Source organism: Aquarana catesbeiana, linkage group LG02 (genome assembly GCF_042186555.1).
Source record: "Aquarana catesbeiana isolate 2022-GZ linkage group LG02, ASM4218655v1, whole genome shotgun sequence".
Taxonomy (NCBI): Eukaryota; Metazoa; Chordata; class Amphibia; order Anura; family Ranidae; genus Aquarana; species Aquarana catesbeiana.
In genome coordinates this window covers 503,509,948-503,531,840 of record NC_133325.1, presented here as the reverse complement: position 1 = coordinate 503,531,840, position 21,893 = coordinate 503,509,948, and the positions used below count along the sequence as shown (strand labels likewise).

Here is a 21,893-nt window from a genome sequence, read left to right as displayed (position 1 = left end):
TGCACAGGTGCAATAAAAAAAAAAAAATCTACATTTTGACGTTTGGGGGTAGTTTACTCATGACCAACTAACACAATGGGGTTTATTTACTAAAGGCAAATCCACTTTGCACTGAAAGTGCACTTGGAATTGTAGTCGCTGTAGATTCAAGGGGGACATGCAAGGAAAATAAAAAACAGCATTTTTGCTTGTACATGATTGGATGATAAAATCAGCAGAGCTTCCCCTCATTTCAGATCTTCCCCTCAGATCTAAAGCGACTGCACTTCCAAGTGCACTTGCAGTGCAAAGTGGATTTGCATTTAGTAAATCAACTCCAATATCTCTGTACTCAATCGCAAATGTTGTACCTCCCTTGTCTGTCTATTTTAGTTGCAGCTTCCTGCTGCTCCGGCCCTCTGGCTTGGGCCTCTGTCTTTCCAGGTCCCCAACTGTACCATGCAGACACGCAGACCTCTGGCTGCTCCCTTGCAACCACATTAAATTCTTGGGAGGGTGGAGTCCAGGACCTTAGTACTGATTACCTAAAGAACCCAGCACACACCTGCACCATCTAGTGTGTAAAATTGCGTTTGAAAAACTGCTGCGCAAATACCGCGTGACATAAAAATTTGCAAAACCCACCATTTTATTCTCTAGGGCCTCTGCTACAAAATATATAATGCTTGGGGGTTCTAAGTAATTTTCTGTGAAAAAGTCTCACACATGCGGTATCGCCAAATTCAGGAGAAGTAGCAGAATGTGTTTTGGGGTGTAGTTTAAAGTATGCATATGTTGTGTGTGAGAAATAACTTGTTGATATGAATTTTTTGTGAAAAAAACAAAAACAAATTATAATTTCTTAAATTTCCAAAGAATTGTGGGAAAAAATTACAACTTCACAAAATGTGTCATGCCTTTTACTAAATACCTTGGACTGTCTACTTTCCAAAAAGGGGTAATTTGGGAGAAATTTGTACTGTTTTGACATGTTAGGGCCTCAAGAAATGAGATAGGCTGCCAGCACATCAGGTGTGATCAATTTTCAATGATTGGCACCATAGCTTGTGAACTCTATAACTTTCACATAGACCAAATAATATACACTGATTTGGGTTATTTTTACCAAAAGAAATGTAGCAGTATAAATTTTGGTCAAAATTTATGAAGAGAAATTACTTATTTGCAAAATTATTTGCAAAAACAGAAACGAAGAAAAACACATTTTTTTCAAAATGTTTGGCCTTTTTTAATAGGTAGCACAAAATATAAAAAAACCCAGTGGTGTTTAAATACCACCAAAAGAAAGCTCTATTTGTGTGAAAAAAAATCATTTGTTTATTTGTACAAATTGGTATAGCGTTGCAAGACCGCGCAATTCTCATTCAAATTGTGACAGTGCTGAAAGCTGAAGATTGGCCTGCGTAGGAAGGGGGTAAAAGTACCCAGTATTGAAGTGGTTAATTTGCACCGACAAGAGGCAGGATTGATTGCTAATTACTGATCGATTTCAGTTGGTGTCTTGGCTTTCCATGCCTTATTGCATCTCCCTTTCTTCATGTGTTCAATACTTTTTTCTGTTTCACTCCATTTTATTACACATAACTTCATTTCTGAACTTATTTGTTTTGGTTTCTTTGTATGTATTGATTGCATGGATTGTCACCGACATGTGGTGATATTTCATGTCAATAGCACCTTCAGAAATATATATACCTAGAGAAATGGTGATGTGTTCAATGCTTACTTTAACCGCTGCATATATATACACCATATTTATCGGCATATAACACGCACTTTTTTCCCCCTTAAAATCAGGGGAAAATCGTGGGTGCATGTTAAATGCCGATCCCCACTGATCTCCGCTTATTGTGAGCGGAGCAATCGCACCAAGATACACATAGCCGAGTGTACTCGGCTCTTCTCGGCTCCGCTCACAGTCACGCCCAGTCCCGCCATTGGACCTGTGTTATGTCCATCATAGGGCGGGACAGGGCGTGACTGTGAGCGGAGCCGAGAAGAGCCGAGTACACTCGGCTATGTGTATCTCGGCTCCGCCCAGTCCCTGCGATCTCGGCGGCGCTCGCTCTGCTCCGCTGAGTCCCTGCGATCTCAGCGGCGTCATATTTAAATCTGGACAACGCTGCAATGGACACTGGGGGCAAGGCTGCAATGGACACTGGGGCAAGGCTGCACTGGGGCAAGGCTGCAATGGACACTGGGGAAGGCTGCACTGACAAGGCTGCAATGACAAGGCTGCACTGGGGCAAGGCTGCACTGACAAGGCTGCAATGACACTGACAAGGCTGCAGATGGACACTGATAAGGCTGCATTGATGGGCATGTAAATGTATTCCCTCCTAAACTTGGGATGCGTGTTATACGCTGGCGTGTGTTATACGCCGATAAATACGGCATATATATATATATATATATATATATATATATATATATTTATTTATTTAATAAGTCCTAGCCCTTTAGATCACATTAAAAAAATGAAAATCATTGAATGATACCAAGTATAGCAGTACCACTATGCAGATAAATAAATACATTTCCATCTCACCTCTAGCACACGATCTTGTAACTGCTGCAAAGACAAGCTGGATCCACGTATTTTATCTTCAGCTTCCTGGAGGGCTTTCTTTGCTACTCTTATATTCTCTACCACACCATCCACATTGTCTTCAACTGTCTTTGCTTTGTTCCTAAATGACAATAATGAAATAGAAACTGCCATTTAGAAATGAGTATTGATTTGCAAAGTATGCTTTATGTATCGTGTTTATTAAATCCAGCCTCATGATATGAAGAATGGTAAACCATAGTAACTTGCAAAAAAATGTAATGATGTATACATATTTCTCAATATTTAGTCAATCATATTTGAGTTAGTGTGCCACCCACAGAATGCCATATACACTATTGAGGTAAATCAATAAAAAGTCTGTTCTCAAACATTATTTCACTGTGAAACTAAAACAGTTGTCATGGCGATAATGACATATATTCTAGGCTAACTCTATCATTAGTACTTGAAGTATGCCATCATGATTGCTAAAGCCTTTTCTAACTACACATAGGTGAAAAATAATGTCTTCCTTATGACTTTAACATTTACATATATTTGCTAATAAAATATCTTTAGAAAATGTATACTTAGTAAATGTCATTTTCAAACAGAAAAACAGTAAAGTAAATGAAGTTCATGAGTGGACATAATGCCTGGGAAGCCGTTGTTCCTCCAGAGAGATCCACAAATACAAAGGTACGGAACAGCTACATGAGATCTTTTGATCAGGATATTTTCCCTGCTGATCATTTATTCTTCTTTGGAAAAAGATCAGAAGATAAACACAGAAAAATATGATCACAGACAAAATGTGGCAACACTAACATACAGTATCTCACAAAAGTGAGTACACCCCTCACATTTTTATAAATATTATATCTTCTCATGTGACAACACTGAAGAAATGACACTTTGCTACAGTGTAAAGTAGTGAGTGTACAGCTTGTATAACAGTGTATATTTGTCCCCTCAAAACAACTCAACACACAGCCATTAATGTCTAAACTGCTGGCAACAAAAGTGAGTACACCCCTAAATGAAAATGTCCAATTTGGGCCCAATTAGCTATTTTCCCTCCCCGGTGTCAAGGTCTCAGGTGTGAATGGGGAGCAGGTGTGTTAGATTTGGTGTTATCGCTCTCACTCTCTCATACTGGTCACTGGAAGTTCAAAATGGCACCTCATGGCAAAGAAGTCTTTGAAGATCTGAAAAAAAGAATAGTTGCTCGACATAAAGATGGCATAGGCTATATGAAGATTACCAAGACCCTAAAACTGAGCTGCAGCGAGGTGGCCAAGACCATATAGCGGTTTAATAGTAATGGTTCCTCTCAGAACAGGCCTTGACATGGTCGACCAAAGAAGTTGAGTGCACGTCCTTAGTGTCATATACAGAGGTTGTCTTTGAGAAATAAATGTATGAGTGCTGCCAGCATTGCTGCAGAGGGTGAATGGGTGGGGGGTTGCCTGTCAGTGCTCAGACCATATGCCGCACACTGCATAAAATTGGTCTGTATGGCTGTTATCTCAGAAGGAAGCCTCTTCTAAAGATGATGCACGAGAAGCCCGCAAACAGTTTGCTGAAGACAAGCAAAGGACAAGGATTACTGGAACCATGTCCTGTGGTCTGATGAGACCAAGATAAACCTATCTGGTTCAGATGGTGTCAAGCGTTTGTGGCGGCAACCAGGTGAGGAGTACAAAGACAAGTGTGTCTTGCCTACAGTCAAGCATGGTGGTGGGAGTGTCATGGTCTGGGGCTGCATGAGTGCTGCTGGCACTGGGGAGCTACAGTTCATTGAGGGAACCATGAATGGCAACATGTACTGTGACATACTGAAGCAGAGCATAATCAGAGACTGGGCCGCAGGGCAGGTTTCCAACATGATAACAACCCCAAACACACCTCCAAGACGACCACTGCCTTGCCAAAGAAGCTGAAGGTAAAGGTGATGGACTGGCCAAGCATGTCTCCAGACCTATTGAGCATCTGTGGGGCATCCTCAAACGGAAGGTGGAGGAGCGCAAGGTCTCTAACATCTACCAGCTCTGTGATGTCATCATGGAGGATTAGAAGAGGCAGCTTAAATAGCTTAACAGCTCCAGTGACAACCTGTGAAGCTCTGGTGAACTCCATGCCCAAGAGGGTTAAGGTAGTGCTGGAAAATATTGGTGGCCACACAAAATATTGACACTTTGGGCCCAATTTGGACATTTTCACTTAGGGGTGTACTCACTTTTGTTGCCAGCGGTTTAGACATTAATGGCTGTGTGTTATTTTGAGGGGACAGCAAATTTACACTGTTATACAAGATGTACACTCACTACTTTACATTATAGCAAAGTGTCATTTCTTCAGTGTTGTCACATATAAAAGATATAATAAAATATTCACAAAAATGTGAGGGGTGTACTCACTTTTGTGAGATACAGTATAATCGTTGTCAAGTTGCTGACAGAGTGATCAAAGGGGTCCAGAATCTTTCGCTTTGTACAACAAATATTTTCTACTGCAGGTTTAAGCAAGTCAAAAAACAGTACATACAAAAAAGCTAGGGTCTTTATTCCTTTTGGTCAAGGTGTTGACTGCGGTGTAGCAATGAACAAACCCTTTTGTTGGGGCAGAAAAATGTATAGAGCTGTTAGTGCTAGGTAAATCATTGTAGAGCTGTAATTGACACATTGCTTCTACAAACCAGTGGCGTCTCCAGCTTTCAAATTTAGGGGTGGTACATGGGGGGACAGGGACAAAAATAGGGGGGCAACTTTAAAATGCAAATATATATATATATATCCTGGGGCCCTTTACTACGATCCCACAACGGGCCCTTTCACATGTTCTGCAGTGAGCTCCCTTTCTACTGTATTGGGGCCCCCCAGAGTGGCAGAAAACAAGAGATATATGTCACCGGCATACCAAGAAAATATAAGGGTCCAAAGCAGTGGGAGAACTATCAGGGTTGCAAAGGTTGTCTTGCCACCGGGCCCTGGTGTACTGCCACTGTGGGGTTCCCCAGCCTCCTCTTGCTGTCCTGCCCCTGCTATTGACAGCGCTGGTTGGGCATCTCTTGGAATTTACAGGCTGGTTCTCCTGTCCTAAGGACGGGAGAAACCAGTCTGTTTTTTCAGTAACTGAGAGTCCTGGTGGAGTCCTTCCTGCAACTCGCTCTTCTCCCTGCCAATGAGGATGCAGGGAAGGAGCAGATCGGGCGGCCGTGGTTGTGTGAGCGCTCGCATTATGCAGTGTCAGCGAGCAGAGGGAGGGGGGTGGAATCACCCGCAGGAGCTGACTGGGGACGCTCTCCCTCTCAATAGAGACTGTGTTACTCCAGCGGCAGCCCGAGTAAGATGCGGCGCATCCAATATGAATGTGAACAAAATAACATTGCCTTTTTGTAAAAAAAAAGGGTTTTTTTGGGGGGGGCATATGGTGGGGCACAGCATAATGTTGGGGGGGTCAGGGCCCCCTCTGCCCCCCCCAGGGATGCCATAGCTGCAAACCTAATATACATTTGTGTTCAAGAATAAAGTTAGATATTGTAGATAAAGGAGGGCTGCAGTAATTACAAAGTTAGCCAGGTTGAAAAAAAAGTCCATCCAGTTCAACCAAAAAAAAAAAATCATACAATCCCATATACACAATACTTCACCCACAGTTGAAAGGCGAAAGGTGAAAAACACCAGCAAAGCATGATCCAGGGGTTAATATTTGCTGATGAGTGGGAGAATTAATAATGTGCCCAATAATGGGCCCAAATAGTTATCATAGATAACCTCCTATCCCTACTTGAATTAAAATAGTTATTTATGACATTTTTTTTTACCATTGTTAATGCCCTCCCTGTTGGTATTATGTGCCCAATTAATTGCCATATATCCATTTCCCTGTCGGAAGGAAGGGTCTTAATTTTGAGTTCTACTCCTCCTTCTTATAGCAAGAAATATGGGAGACCCCCCTTTGCAAATGTTGACTAAATGAATGGGGTTAACATCCCACAATTACGCCTGCATCTAGGCAATATGCAGCTGTTATATTGTTCTAGTGTGATCCATCAGGAAATCCTCCATTGTGGCAATAAAGTAATCTTCATCAATTGTAAAAAATATTTAAAACAATGAATGCATACCCAATATTTAATGTGTGTGATAAAAATAAGTTCTAATATCATGTATGCACAATTTATAGTTTAATGTTTCTTAAAAATACTAACTGGGTATGTGTGGACTTTTTTGTGTTAGAAACTGTTTATTTCCTCTTAAAACACTTTACAGACCTGGCATCCTCAGCATCCGTTTGTAGTTTCTTTGCTCTGGCTATATCTTCTCTTGTCTGTGACAACACCAATTCCACATTAGGCAACTTTGCTGCTATGTTGCGGATATCATTCATTTTTCTTTGAAGAGATAATGCATCAACAGGAAGTTTGAGGGACAAAATATATTCACTAACTTCTTGAATAGTGGCTGGATCTGTTGAGGGCTCTGAGAGAAAAAATAAATACAGTAAGTTATTTATTTTCGTAGAATATTAAAGATAGTAAAACTGATTTCCAAGAAAAGCAAAATAACAATAAGTATGTTGTGTCTTGCTTGCTGTACTAAGAGGAGTGGAATCTGAACACACAAAAAATGGCCACCATAATCAAATGCATAAGCCTATGGGAGTCACTGCACACTATAGACGGAAGGTGTAGTAAGATGACGTCTCCAGATGCCGTCTAGTGTGATGAAATGCGTAGGGTGAGGCTACAATACGTCTTAACGTCACTTCTGTTTTGAGGCCGTAGACAGTTTTCCTCAGCTATTTGTGTCAGCAATATATGTTTGAATTTTTTTTATGAAATGTGAGTATATCTCAACACTTTATGGATTAAAAGAAATGTTTTTTAAGCTGTAATGCGCTATGGGCACCCTTCTCTTCTTTACATACTAAACCATGGAGGAACGCCAATACCACAAATAAGGACCAATCTCCCAGAGTGCTACACAGTGGCAAATACTGTGGCTGCATAACACCATAGGTGGGGTAAGAAGTATCCGGTGAGTTCATTCTGAATAAGAGCACGGATTAGTCACCTGCACTGCAAGCACTTTATTAAGAGGAGAAGACACAACAGTTTTATTTGTGGATAATCAGCACTGGACACTTTATTAATGAGCACCTATCACTTTATTATTTTTTTATAAAAGCACAAAGTTTATAATACATTTTATGTGCGGATTCTATGCTTAATGTGGATGTTAATTTATATATATTTATTAATTAAGTGTGGTATTACAGATATTATATTATTATACCAACTAGCACCATTTAAACACACCAGCGGGGGATCTAACCCCCCACAGCACCTTACGTGATCAATTGCATTGCACAAACACATCAAATCAGTAAAATTTTAATCAGTCACGTTCTATAGGCACGTTAACTGTTCTTTTACATCATTTGTAGCACTTGTCACTTTATATGTATATTTCATACCTACTTATCATAGAGGAACAGCGCCATACCTACACCTTCTTTTTCACTGGGATCTGACCTAGTAACTGAAATGATACCACTGCATTTTCTGACTGAGCTGCAATGTCAGATTCACCAGTAGATATGAGGCGAATCCTGCGTGTTTGCGATTTGTTATGAATTTTTGCGCAATTGTTGTGCAGACTCACCTGAGAGGTTTTCTTTAACCATAATGCACTGCATGACCTTTAAACTAGGGCCATCAAGTTTAGAAGAGCTAACAAGGTGGCTTTTGGATAAGCCAGCCCATTCACTATAAAAAGAGAGGCAAAAAGCAGCCATAGTGTCAGTGCATTGGAAACTGTTATGGGAAAAGTATAGTCTTTCATTGGGCATTATGCATCACTTAAACACTGGCTTTTGTTTCAAGGGGAGGCATTTTGAAACTTTCATTCATTTCGGGTATATATTCGTTTTCATTTCATGCTGATAGAACATTTATTTAGGTTGGTGTGCTTAAAGTAGAACATTCACTTGTTGCTGTCCATCAATATTTTAAGCTGCATTTTTTTAGCAGCATGCCACTTCACTGTTTGAAAGAAAAATAAAGCTAACAGCAAGAATAGTGTGCATCCAAATCACCTCATTATACTCATAAACTGTAAATTAAATAAAACTTAGGCATTCACAAGTTAGGTCAATTATCCCTTATTAAAACTTTTCTGCTGCTGGACAATTTTACACTGCTGTTTCCTGTTCAGTATCTTAAAACCCAACTATGGTAATTTTTTTCCCCCATGCAGTGGGGCTGTGCTCCCACTGCACGGATTAACTGCTCATTTTGTCTAGGGGTGAACGCAGAGCCTATACTTACCGGATCCTTCGATCCTCTGGAAAACACTGCTCCCCTACATCCAGCGGTGGACTGTTCCTAATGTCTTCACATTAAGAGCCGGTCTATGGGCGTAATGACATCAGGAACCTTCCACAGTACAAGACTGCTAGACCGCAGGGGGGCAGGACTCACAGGGACCAGTCAAGCGCTGGGAGGATTGGAAGATTAGGGTACATAGTTAGTCTGGTTGAAAAAAGACACAAGTCCATCTAGTTCAACCAAAAAAAGGAAAACAAAAATGCTAATAAAAAAAAACATACAATCCGGAATACACAATCTTATACCCAGTTGATCCAGAGTAAGGCAAACAACCCCAGCAATGCATTAACCAATTTGCTACAGCAGGGGAAAAAATACTTTCTGATCCCCTGAGAGAGGATCGGATATTCCCTGGATCAACTTTACCTATAAATGTTGGTATCCAGTTATATTATGTATATTTAGGAAAGAATCCAGGCCTTTTTTAAAGCAATCTACTGAGCTGGCCAGAACCAGCTCTTGAGGGAGTCTATTCCACATTTTTACAGCTCTTGCTGTGAAGAAATCTTTCCGTATTTGGAGATTAAAACTCTTTTTTCCTCTAGATGTAAAGAGAACCCCCTTGTCCTCTATAATGACCCCAAAGTGAATAACTCAACACCAAGTTCACTATATGGACCACATTTGTATTTATACATGTTGATCATATCCCCCCTAATCCCCTCTTCTCCTATTGCAGTGGCACAGCCCCACTGCATGGAAGAACAATTCCCCGGAGTTGCTCGGGATCAAGCCCACAGGTGTGCACACCAAGAAGAGAAAGAACCAGGAGCACCAGCGGGAGACCCCAGAAGAGAAGGATTGGGTCTGCTCTGTGGAAATTCTATTGCACAGAGTAGGTAAGTATAACATGTTTGTTATATTAAAAAAAAAAAAAAAAAAAAATTAGACTGTACAATCACTTTAAAGGATTTCTATATTTTCAATGTTGTTCCCGAAGTTGCATAAAAGCCCCTTAACTGTTTACAATGTTTTGAAAATGTTGCTTTCATTGGTACATGCCCCACATGGCAATGCCCAGCTTTTCCTGCCTCTCATAGCAATAGTTCCTATTCCTATTAGCCCTAAAAAAATTACTAGAATTTAACAACAAGGTTGCCTTCAATAGACAATGAAGTTTGCCTTTAAGTTTTGGGATTGAACTTTGAGAAAGATTTCGCTCCGGAAAAAATCTGGGAGATGTGTTATTTTACAGTCCTGAACATGCCAAGTTTCCGCTATATACTACTGTAAAATAATTTAGTATCTAAGCATTGAAAGGTTTATAATTCAGCACATCATAATTTGGTTTACAGTGGACCACTTAGTTCTGTAAATGGTTGTTGCTGGTGCTTTTCTGTTGTTGCACTGATAATGCCTACACTCCTAATGGAACAGCACACATAATTTGGTGCACTCAACTGTAATTTTTTTTGGGAAGATAAAAAAAAATTGATGATCTTTGGGTCTCACAAAATACAGGACAGTGTAAAATGAGAAGCTATTACAACCCTATTCTTTATAGCTTCCTTTCATAAATCTTTATACTTTATGCTTCACCTTCATACCATCATCCTATGGGATCACCATGTACTCAAAAAGCTGGCAGTGATGCAGTATTTAAATCCTGTCTGAAGCTCTTATGATCTGACAGTAATACCTTGCACATCTCTGATCTCCCTGTCACATTGTCTCCAGTCACATGCACGTGGAAACAGTAGGTTCAACTCAGAGGCCTTTAAATAACTGATCAGCGCACGTGAATTAAAAAAAATGAACTAAACAGCATGTTAAATAAAAATAATGCTGCTGTATTTACATAGATGTAAACTTTATTTAAGGCACTGGTTGAAAATACTGTATGTGATCTGTTAAATGATTCATCGCTTAGTTGTATAAAGCACTGCTGACACATATAATAATAGGAATAGAAATAGAAACCTGTGAATTGGAGAGTAAGATTTTTCCCCAATTGATGCATGATGTTAAGAATGACAAAATTATTTCAATTGTTGTATAACATGCGTTCAGTGTAAATAGCATAGGGGATACATGTGTGCGTGTATCACAACAGTATAAAATGTATTCACAAGGAAGTACCACAGACATATAACCCCCTGAGTACTTGATGGTCAGATGGTCAAAATATACCATTGGAACATATGGGAAAAGTAATACCAATTACAGTATAGTGACTAAAAAAAGTATGTTGCACTTGTTGAAAGTGTTCCAATAATATAAGCTTAAACAGCTTTGGCAGCAAATGAGGCCCCCCCCCCATGAGTTAATTGTTTTTTATATGCAAGCTCTTTCTGTGCTTAAATTTTGTCTAAATTAACAAGGTTAATTGAGCTTTCTTTGTTGTGATACACAAAGCTTTTAATGCTTTTATCCCCTTTACTAACAATAGCAATCAGACTGAAATTTGATATCTACAATTATTTGTCATTGCTACCTGCATAAATCACATAGCCCAACAGCTCTGGGCTTCCCGTGGATGAAATGAATGTATATAAAGTTTTGGAATCTCTATACAAGGCTATGCATACAATTAGTATTGCCCAAAACATGCAAATGACAGACATGGGGTCCTCTAATAATTTTGCTTTGGTGTCTTATCACACAGTTATGGCTCTAAATGTTGCCTTTATTATGTTTACTTATAATGACCTATTCACAATTTAAAGCAAAATACCTTTGTGTTAAGCCAGTTGCTTCCTATGGCTGATCAAAGTAATCCTTCAAAGGCTTCTTTATTATTAATATAATAAGCTGACATTTTAATAAGTCAGCAGCTTGGCTTGTTTCTCAGACATGTAGTCTGATTAAACAGTCTGTACAGGTAGCACCAGAAACTGGCTCACGTGGATGAAATAGACACTGACATCTGCACAACTTAGATCTAGTACATTGCAAGATGTCTGTTCAGTCTTAGTCTATGACTTTGGATTTAATTTCACTGCCCTTTGGAACAAGGCTTGAAAGGTTGAACTTGATGGACACAAGTTTTTTCAACCTTATTAACTATGTTAGTCCTCACGGTGCCAGAGTTAGCCAAGTGGGTCTGAGTGTCACGGTAGCCCCAGAAGTAGTGTAGCAGCTCACTTTAAAAAGCTAAAGTAGGCAATGGGGGGGGGGGGTATTGGGGGCGAGGGATGGTGGGGTAATACACAAGGCATAGTTTTTCATTTTTCTTTTAGGAAACCCTCAATAGTGTACTATAGAAGCCAAGTATTAAAATCAGTGCCCTGTTCTCTCTTACCTGTCAGAAAATCTCGGACTTGTTTTATGAATTGCTTGGTGATTTCTATGCGTTGTTCCATATCTTTCCTGGTCTGAGTAACTTGGTTTATCAAATGCTGTGCATTATCTTTAATCTCATTGGCCGTTTTTTCTGCTTCTGTTATCTAAAACACATGCAAATAAAGTAAAGTTACATTTTCCCTGAGACATAAGTACAACTTTACTAACTGCCTTTCAATGTAATTGAGACAGGTACGTTTGCTGTTAATTAAGAGAGCCCTAAAACAATTAGCCACTAATGAATTGGAGCACGCTGGACTAATGTTGCACAGATAAATAACATCTAGCAGATTTTAATTAAATATCTAAACACAAATTTGTAAAACGCACCATCATTTGTGCAGACTTCAGAGAAAGTTTGTTCTATTAAATTGAAATTATGATTTGTATCTAAAGTGTTGGATTCATCCCATCTGTGACAGCTGGAAATTATTTTGCCAATCTCTGATCATCAATCTAAGAACTTTCCATAAAATACCTGCATCTCTGCTTCATTTCGTTTTGATGAAAGACATATTTTATAGGTTCCTATGAAGTCAACTCTAGGAGGTATTATATAAAGGTTCCAACAAATCATATATTTTGCTGCTGGATTTGCAAATGATTTGCTAAATTTCAGCAAATGGCTTTATACATAAAATATGTAACCACTCCCTTTTTCCCTTGAATACCTTCAAACTGTTTTATCATCAAAAATCTAGTCCAAAGCAATAGGAATGTGCTCTAAAGAGAAAAGGCTGTCTGAACAGGGTGAAATGTACAATTATACTTTCCCTGAGAGAGCTGCTCATTATTTTTATCTAGAGCTTAACAAAAAGCAGAATATCATTTCATATCAGTTCTGTTCAAAGAATAAGAGATCTGACAACATCAGCATGGACATTATGGGATAGCACAGGGACAACCAGAATGACACACATTCACACTTTATGTCTAACATGCACAATGAAATGGGGCATTTGCTGCATTATAATTATGGCATTTGGACACTCTCTTTTCCTGTGCAAGAACAGATGTTGGTAAATGAATGTTAATTCACCAACATTGCAAATGTGCTTTATAAAGATGACGAATGGTTTTCTGTGCAGAAAAACTTTTTGTCAATTTGCCTCTTAGGGCAGTTATTTTTCACTATAACAAAGCATCACCATGTGTACATTTATAAAACTAAAGCAAACAAAAAAGTTGTCAATGTCTCTGCTGATTTGGAATGCAAAATAGCTAAACATATGAACTACTGAACTGAACAGATGCTTTAGAATAAAAAATGCAATGCTCAAAAAACATTGTTTTCAATCTTCTCTAGTTTTACAAACAACTTCTAATTTTTATCATTACAAAATAACTTTTTTTCTATGTGGCATGAGATAAGCAGAACATCTTACATTTTATTTATATACATGTTTATGTCACTTATTTTATATAAGCTGGTGCATAGCAAATTGGAATGATTTTTTAAAAGCAGCTTAAAATATATGCCCAGCCAAAACATATTTTTTGATGGAGGATGATACAATTATTATCAGGCTCTGTTAGAGAGATTTCCCTTCACTTCCTGTCATGGTGACAGTTTAACCAGACAGAAAATGAGGGGAAATCTCCAGCAGCATCACAGCAGAAATAAGTATGCATTTTTTAGTAGAGTAGGGAATAATTTAAACCACTGTTATATTTTTATGTTGGTATAACGGTGGCCAGTATAGCAAGTAAAAAAAACAAACGGGTTTTAATCCTTCGCCGTTATAACCCAAATTTGGGGCTGGACTTACACTTGAATACATTCTATTTTAAAATGTTTGTTTTGCTTTAATTTTTTCTTTTTTCATTTCCTAATAGAACTATATTATTTTGTTTATATACCATTTGAGCATTCTTCATCAGTTTGTTGCTGAGGTCCAATAGATCCTTGGAAGTTTTCTCTGAGGTCCTCAGTGCATTCATGGACAAAGGGAATGCCCCTCTGCAAAGAGTTCCCACCTTACACAAGGTAACATTATTCCTTCGACATATGTTTCCAGGGCAGTTTTCTGGAGTACAGGCGTCTGTTCTTATACCCTCGCAGACCTACAACAAACAAAGCCAATCCCATGAGATCCAATGTTTGCATTTTTTATTAGCCTTTCATTAGCATCTAGACCACTTTATCATGTTGCACCCTGGGATCATTACTCTTTCTAATAACAATTATATATAACATAAATAAGTGTATAAACATGTAATGTAACTAATGTGAAAAGTTATTTCGTTTGCTTCAGTAAAAAAAAACATTCCACCTATTAGTGAAAAGTTATTTCCAGTTATTCCAGTTTTTTCCAGTTCCAGTATTATACCAGTTTATTCACTGGTATAACATAAGTGGTGTATTTATGAATACAAAACAGGGGTTAGCGCAGCCAACACTTGGTTGTTATTAAAAATCTGGTAAAAATCTGGAATCTGGTTATTTCACTTATTACCTCTGTGGAAATGCATATATTTTATATATATCTATATAGATATATAGATATATACTCTATCTATATAGATATATATACACACACACACACACATATCATATACATGTGTATGCACGCCCAAGCGTATGACTTTCTTTACTTCGCTGCTATGGGCTCTAGTCACAGATCTTTTGTAGACCTAGCAATGCCCCTGACATACAGTATATGAATGTAAAATAAAATTGCAAATGTGTTAATTATTGATGTTCAATAATAGAAATGTAATGCAGTCGGTCCTCCATCCCCCGTTTCTTCTTTTCTTGTGTTTCTTCCCTGGTCACATCCGCCCTCCTTCTGCTCCGCTTCCTTTCTCCCTCCTTCCTGTTCCTTCTAATTTCAGATCTCTAGATATGTGGAACCCCCTTGCTCCCTCAAGGTCTTCCCCCCTTGCCTCCCCCTTTTTTTTGCTGCATTTTCCCTAGTTTCTTTTCCACCAAATACTGGCAACATCGCTTAGTTTGGTTACTGTGTGCGATGGTTAAATTGTTTACATGATCCTGTCATGTGTGCCTTTTCCCATTTCAAGGCCACATGATGTTTGTTCATCTGCAAAATACGTAAGCAGTACTATGTATGCTTAAGTTGTAGTATTGGATTGTTTTATTAAATATCTTTTCTGGGATCGTTGTATTAGTGATCTCTGTGCCGTCCTTATGTTGGAGATTTTTTTCAGATGTATCTCGCATGTCTATATTTTCCATGACTCTTTATACAAGTAATGGAATTACAACAAAAAAAATGTAATATACTAAAAATCTATGGGGAAAAAAAATTTAATATACTGCATCTTACCAGCCCTTAGGTGTGGTAGCTACATTATTTATATTTGTCTGGCTTTTTTCCTGTCCTAGAGTGACAACGCTCACTCACTCTACACTTTCAATGACGGAGTCCTAGGGTTGTTACCCTAGGCTGCACTCATGATTTAGACTAAAAATACATTCTCCTCTCATCATTTTCACTACATAAGGGGAGTTGCTTTGTAGTTCACTGTAAATATCTGAGAAAGCTGACCACATTGTTTAAGATTTCAATTTAGTCCACAGTCCAAAATTTCTAGAAGGATTGATGTGTATTTTTCTTTACTTGCAGAACATGTTTTTCTCAATTTTGAGTGAGGAAGGGTTAGAACCCCAGATGAGTTGTTACTGCTCTCCAGGGTACCGCTAGAGAGATTTTCCCTTATTTCCTGTAATTCTGACACAGTTTTACCAGACAGATATTGAGGGTAACTCTCCAATTTTTTGGTAACATAAGGGAAGGCTAGAACCACTATTAGATTTGTATTACTGTTTGGGTCCCTATTGCACATTTTCTTTCATTTCCTGTCTGGCAAAAACATAGTCAGTGGGCTGGAAAGTGAAATCTCTTTAACAGAGCCTGGGATGGAAGTAAAAACGAAACAGGGCTTCTAGTCCTTCTTCACGCCATCTAAAACAAAGACAAGCAAATGTACATTATTTGGTTGATGAATACTTTAGGTAGTAAGTTATTTTTTAAAGGTACCCTGTTAATAGTTGGTGTAAGGTCTGGGTAGGACAGTTCATCTTTTAGTGTCTTCAAGTCCTCCAATGCCTCTTGTATCTTCCCTTCAAGACCATTCAATCCTTTTCTACTTTCCCTTGATTGGGATACAGTTGCCATGGCTGCTACCACAGTTTTTGCAGACTCCTGTGATGACTGGTATGCAGAGCTCACAATGGTAAATAAACCTGTGAAGAAAGCAAAATTATCTTTGTTATAATATTCAGTATAACAGTTCCCTTATTTAAAGGCTCAGTCCACCCAAAATTTTCAGTTTTTGATAGATGCTGGAGAGGCAAACTACCTGAAGGTTTCTTATATCCCACATAGACTAAAATAATGAGATCTCTGTGCTTGAGATCCTGCGTGTGCACGCTTGCTGCTCCCCCTGCTTAATTTTAATGTATTTATATCAAGGAGAATGCAACAGGAGATTCTTCCCACACAAAGATGGGAAGAAATATACAACTTCAAAGAAAAGGAATGTATAATACCTTGCTATTGGAGAATCCAAGACAAATATGAATCCAGGCATTCAGTCAGCCCACAGGGATGCGTCTATATTCAAAATATGACTTTTGTGTGGTACTAACAAAAAGCCATCAACGTACCTGAAGCATTTTGTGCAATGACATTTCCTTGCTCGGTCATTTTCCTCTGGTAAAGCATATTAATGTTGTTATAGTGGACCCCCAAGGAGTTTAAATCACTTGGAAGAGACTCCAAATCATCCAAAGATGGCAGGTCAGGATTTAGCTGTCTCACGTCTCCTCTGAAAAACAAAAAAAGGTGTTTTACTTCTATGTAGGATGAGCACATTACCAACTCATACTGGTGTTAATGTATAACAGCATTAGCTAATAAACATCTATAGCATTCATTCAAAATAAGCTATTGGTAATGGTAATAATGCCTAACTCCAGGTTTTGTGTTACTAATAAATGTGGCCACTGTCAGTGTTGTATAAACCATATGTAGAATAGCTACCTACAGTATAGAGCGCTGTATTCCAGCCACAGAATAGGGATTTTTAATCCCATTCCCAAAATAAAATCACGTCTGAGTGATACTAAATAAATACAAGGCTTCCTCTGATTGAGATGAAGATCATGATATCATCTGCACACCTCTCCACCTCAGCCAATCATAGTTACATAGTTAGTCAGATTGACAAACATTCATCTAGTTCAACCAAAAAAATAAACAAATACAGTCCCATATACACAATCCTTCATCCACAGTTGATCCAGAGGAAGGCAAAAAAAAACCCCAGCACAGCATGCTCCAATTTGCTACAGCAGGGGAAAAAATTCCCTCCTGATCCCCTGAGAGTCAATCGGATTTTCCCTGGATCAACTTTACCTATAAATATTAGTACCCAGTTATAATATGTACATTTAGGAAAGAATCCAGGCCTTTCTTAAAGCAATCTACTGAGCTGGCCAGAACCACCTCTGGAGGGAGTCTATTCCACATTTTCACAGCTCTTACTGTGAAGAAACCTTTCCGTATTTGGAGATTAAATCTTTTTTCCTCTAGATACAAAGAGTGCCCCCTTGTTCTCTGTGATGATCTTAAAGTGAATAACTCAACACCAAGTTCACTATATGGACCACTTATGTATTTGTACATGTTGATCATATCCCCCCCTTAATCTCCTCTTCTCAAGAGGGAATAGGTTCAGTTCCTCTAAACTTTCCTCAAAGGCTGAGCTCCTTCAATGCCTCTTAATATTTTGGTTGCCCTTCTCTGCACTTTCTCCAGTTTCTCAATATCCTTTTTGAGAACTGGTGCCCACAACTGAACTGCATATTCCAAATGCGGTCTTACTAATGATTTGTACAGAATAAGCCTTGTATTCTTTCATAAATTTACAAGGTTTCATGTGAATGGATGAGCAGTGCCCAGACCAACGTGATTTTGTTCCAGGAATGGCATGGGAATTATATAATATGTAGCTGATGCTACATACAGTTTATACAGTGCTCACAGTGACTGTATTTCTTGAAGAAAGGAAATCTTGAAGGAATATATCCAACAATTCATATTGTTGATATGTGCCCGCTGTACCACGTACTTGTATGAAAAAGTATCCTGTTCTCTTTGTATTGCTTCCTTACAAATTCTTGGTGATCCATGACAACAACGCATGGTCAGTTCTCTAGCTGTGCTGGGAGCTCAGCTTTTTCTTCTCCAATGATCAGACATGTCCTGACACGCCCCCCCTCCTCTCTGCACAGCCATTCACTGGGAAGAGCAGTGTCCTGCTGTTTCTCCTCCCCTAACTCGAATGACCTGTACACACGATAGGATTTTCCAAAACAAATGTTCGATGGGAGCTTGTTGCCGGAAATTCCGACCATGTGTAGGCTCCATTGGACATTTTTCATCGGAATTTCCGACAAACAAAATTTGAGATCTGGATCTCAAATTTTCCGACAACAAAACCCGTTATCGTAAATTCCGATCGTGTGTACACAATTCCAACCCACAAAATTCCACGCATGCTCGGAATCAAGCAGAAGAGTCGCACTGGCTATTGAACTTCATTTTTCTCGGCTGGTCGTACGTGTTGTATGCCACCGTGTTCTTGACGTTTGGAATTTCCGACAACATTTGTGTGACCGTGTGTATGCAAGACAAGTTTGAGCCAACATCCTTCGGAAAATAACCACGGTTTTGTTATCGGAAAATCCTATCGTGTGTACAGGGCATAAGGCCTCATGTACACAGCTGCTGGTGAACGGACGTTTAGGTGCAGTTGGGCATTTTTTTCGACTGCCCCTGTCCTCTATGTTATCTTATCAGTACATGTACACAGGGTTGTTTATAGTTGTTTCTAGGCAGTTGAGGTTAGAAGTATTTTTTGAAATGCAAAAAAAGGGTTCAGATGGATGTTCAGAGGCATTTGAAGCGCCAAATGCCTGTAACAGCTTTTAAACGCTGCTATATGTGGTAACTCGCATTTAGCAGCGTTTCATTTGCAGACATTTTTCATTTTACCAAAAAAAAAAAATTTTTTTTTTACAAACGATTTTAGACGCAAACGCGGCTAAACAGGTGTTTTTAGATGCCAGTTTCTAACTGTCAAATTAAATAGTTCAGGAGAGGTTAAACAACGTCCCGTGTACATGAAGCCTTAAGCAGCTAAGAACAGAGGGTATGTAATCACATATAAAAGAGGGAAAAGGGTAATTATCATATTTTTTTATATACAAATGTTTTGCCTTTTATTTCTACTAAACTGAATGGGTTGTTTTACAAGGTGAGGGTTTACATATACTTTAATCTTTAGGCATTTTAATATTCACAATATCACCACGCGCAAGAGCTTCAAAACCAATAATAAATATGCCTCTTTTTTACATTTTGATTAGCTAAGTGCTGCGGCAGAGGTTTAAAAATCCTGTGCTTTCCACCCAGAGGAAAATCGGACCCCATCGTTCACTGCTCTAATCAACATCACTCTTGAGCAGGACTGTTAATTATAGTACAGGAGGGCATGACAGAGAGCTGGGCTGTCGCTTTTGTGTGGGAGCAGCAGTCTCACCCTCCAATTGCTGCCACCCCAGGTTTTTTTTTAACTCTAGCTGGAGCACCTTGAAGATAGAAAAGAAGTGAAACAAGGCATCTTCATAAGGGACAGTTAACATCTGTGCATTGCATTTCAGCTGCAATACCACCGAACACTATATAACATGCATTTTCATGAACGCACATCAAATATGCAGCAACCAGGATTTCTTTTACACACCACACTCAAAACACACATAAGAAAAATTTAGAAAAACTTGGTTCTATTGGATTAACTACTCATGAATATCAAGCTTTGAAGTCAATTCCGTGACAGACCCACCATCCCTTAAAGCCCCTCAACCCATTCACCTTTCCACCTGACCCCTATTTTTTTATCACTACCCCTCTCTCTAGTGGTGCTCTCTTTCTGTTTCTCTTCATTTGAGATCTTAATTGGGTCAATATCATCCGAATGTTACGGGGTCCCACGCTACACCTGCACTTCATCCAGGTTTACATATTGGAGCATCCGAAGCTAAGATGTGCCAGAATAAAGTCAATATATTCCTCACAATACCCTGAAATCTGCCTACTTCTCACTGTACAACTTAAGAGGCTGCACATTTGATGAGCCTATTTAGGGCAAAATACAGTGTTACATTGAATGAAAAAAATTTATGCAATGGGACATTTTACATTGGTTATGATGCGGTCTAGTTTTGGCTTTCATAACTTTATACAATTATGACTAATTTTTGTAAACCTTTTTGTGGTCTGCCTTTGAAATTAAAGGAAAGGAAATTAAAAACACACACATAAAATACACAGATGTTAATGGGGCCTTATATAGCCAGACTGCATTACAGAAATAGATTATAAGCGCTCAACTGGGCTTTAAACAAATCTGTCATACACCATGAGGATTAGGTATCAAGCAAGTTATAATTTGTATGCTTAAATCTGTGACCCCTGTGCCAGCAGACATGTTTAGACAACTGCAATAAGACCACATACAGATTTAAGAAAGTTATACAATACATTCAATCTGAAGTAGTTAGAGGCATGTTATAGGTGTATTACTACTCTCAAGCAGCAGAGAGAAGAATGCATGGATCAAGCTGCAATCTTGTCATTCTTAGGCCCCGTACACACGGTCGGATTTTCCAAAGGAAAATGTGTGATAGGACCTTGTTGTCGGAAATTCCGACCGTGTGTAGGCTCCATCACACGTTTTCCATTGGATTTTCCAACACACAAAGTTTGAGAGCAGGCTATAAAATTTTCCGACAACAAAATCCGTTGTCGGAATTCCCAATCGTGTGTACACAAATCCGACGCACAAAGTGCCACGCATGCTTAGAATAAATAAAGAGATGAAAGCTATTGGCTACTGCCCCGTTTAGAGTCCCGACATACGTGTTTTACGTCACCGCGTTCAGAACGATCGGATTTTCTGACAACTTTGTATGACCGTGTGTATGCAAGACAAGTTTGAGCCAACATCCGTCAGAAAAAATCCTAGGATGTCCGATCAATGTCCGACCGTGTGTACGGGGCATTACACTGTGATCTGACTAACTGCTCCTGTTTTGCACTGTCTTGCTGTGGGGCAAAATTAGTACATTTGTCTTAATGAATTAACTGTTAATTCCAGTTCTGTGGTTTCTTCTGCTATCTCCTTTGTTAATGTTTGTATGAAATAGATATGATCTAGATATAAAATAAACATAAGTAACTCCCATTATGTGTTTAGGGCATTTATGGGCAATATACATAAATCTGATTTAGTACTATGGCATTTTACACAAAACACAAAAGGCGTAGCATTCAACCGCTGACATTTCCTGTAAAGGGTTGCATAACTGGAAGATTTTAACATTTTCTGTAATAATCCTGCTTTGAATTTTATGTTAACATTGTGTAAGATGCTCAGTGATTGTTATGTAACAGAAAAAAACATGTAATACATAATGTAACAGAAAGGAATATGTGATGAATAATGTAACAGAAAGCAATATGTAATACATAACATAACTGAAGAAATTAAAGTTAAAGGGAATTTTTTGTGGTTCTGTATATATTTTCTTTGTTCGTATGTTATAGTCATTACTGAAACATGTTTAAATATCTG

General features: G+C 38.7%; 1 protein-coding gene across 2 annotated transcripts in view; it reads right to left on the bottom strand.

Annotated features, from left to right (window-relative positions):
- LAMB3 (laminin subunit beta 3) overlaps nucleotides 1-21,893 on the bottom strand; it is a 100,371-nt gene that overhangs the window by 8,749 nt on the left and 69,729 nt on the right. For both annotated transcript variants that reach the window (XM_073615763.1, XM_073615764.1), the window contains 6 exons: nucleotides 16,858-17,018; nucleotides 16,229-16,434; nucleotides 14,088-14,291; nucleotides 12,187-12,331; nucleotides 6,828-7,035; nucleotides 2,549-2,690 (listed from right to left, as the gene is read on the bottom strand). In XM_073615763.1, coding sequence (XP_073471864.1) covers nucleotides 2,549-2,690; nucleotides 6,828-7,035; nucleotides 12,187-12,331; nucleotides 14,088-14,291; nucleotides 16,229-16,434; nucleotides 16,858-17,018 — 1,066 coding nt within the window. The remainder of the gene's footprint in view (nucleotides 1-2,548; nucleotides 2,691-6,827; nucleotides 7,036-12,186; nucleotides 12,332-14,087; nucleotides 14,292-16,228; nucleotides 16,435-16,857; nucleotides 17,019-21,893) is intronic.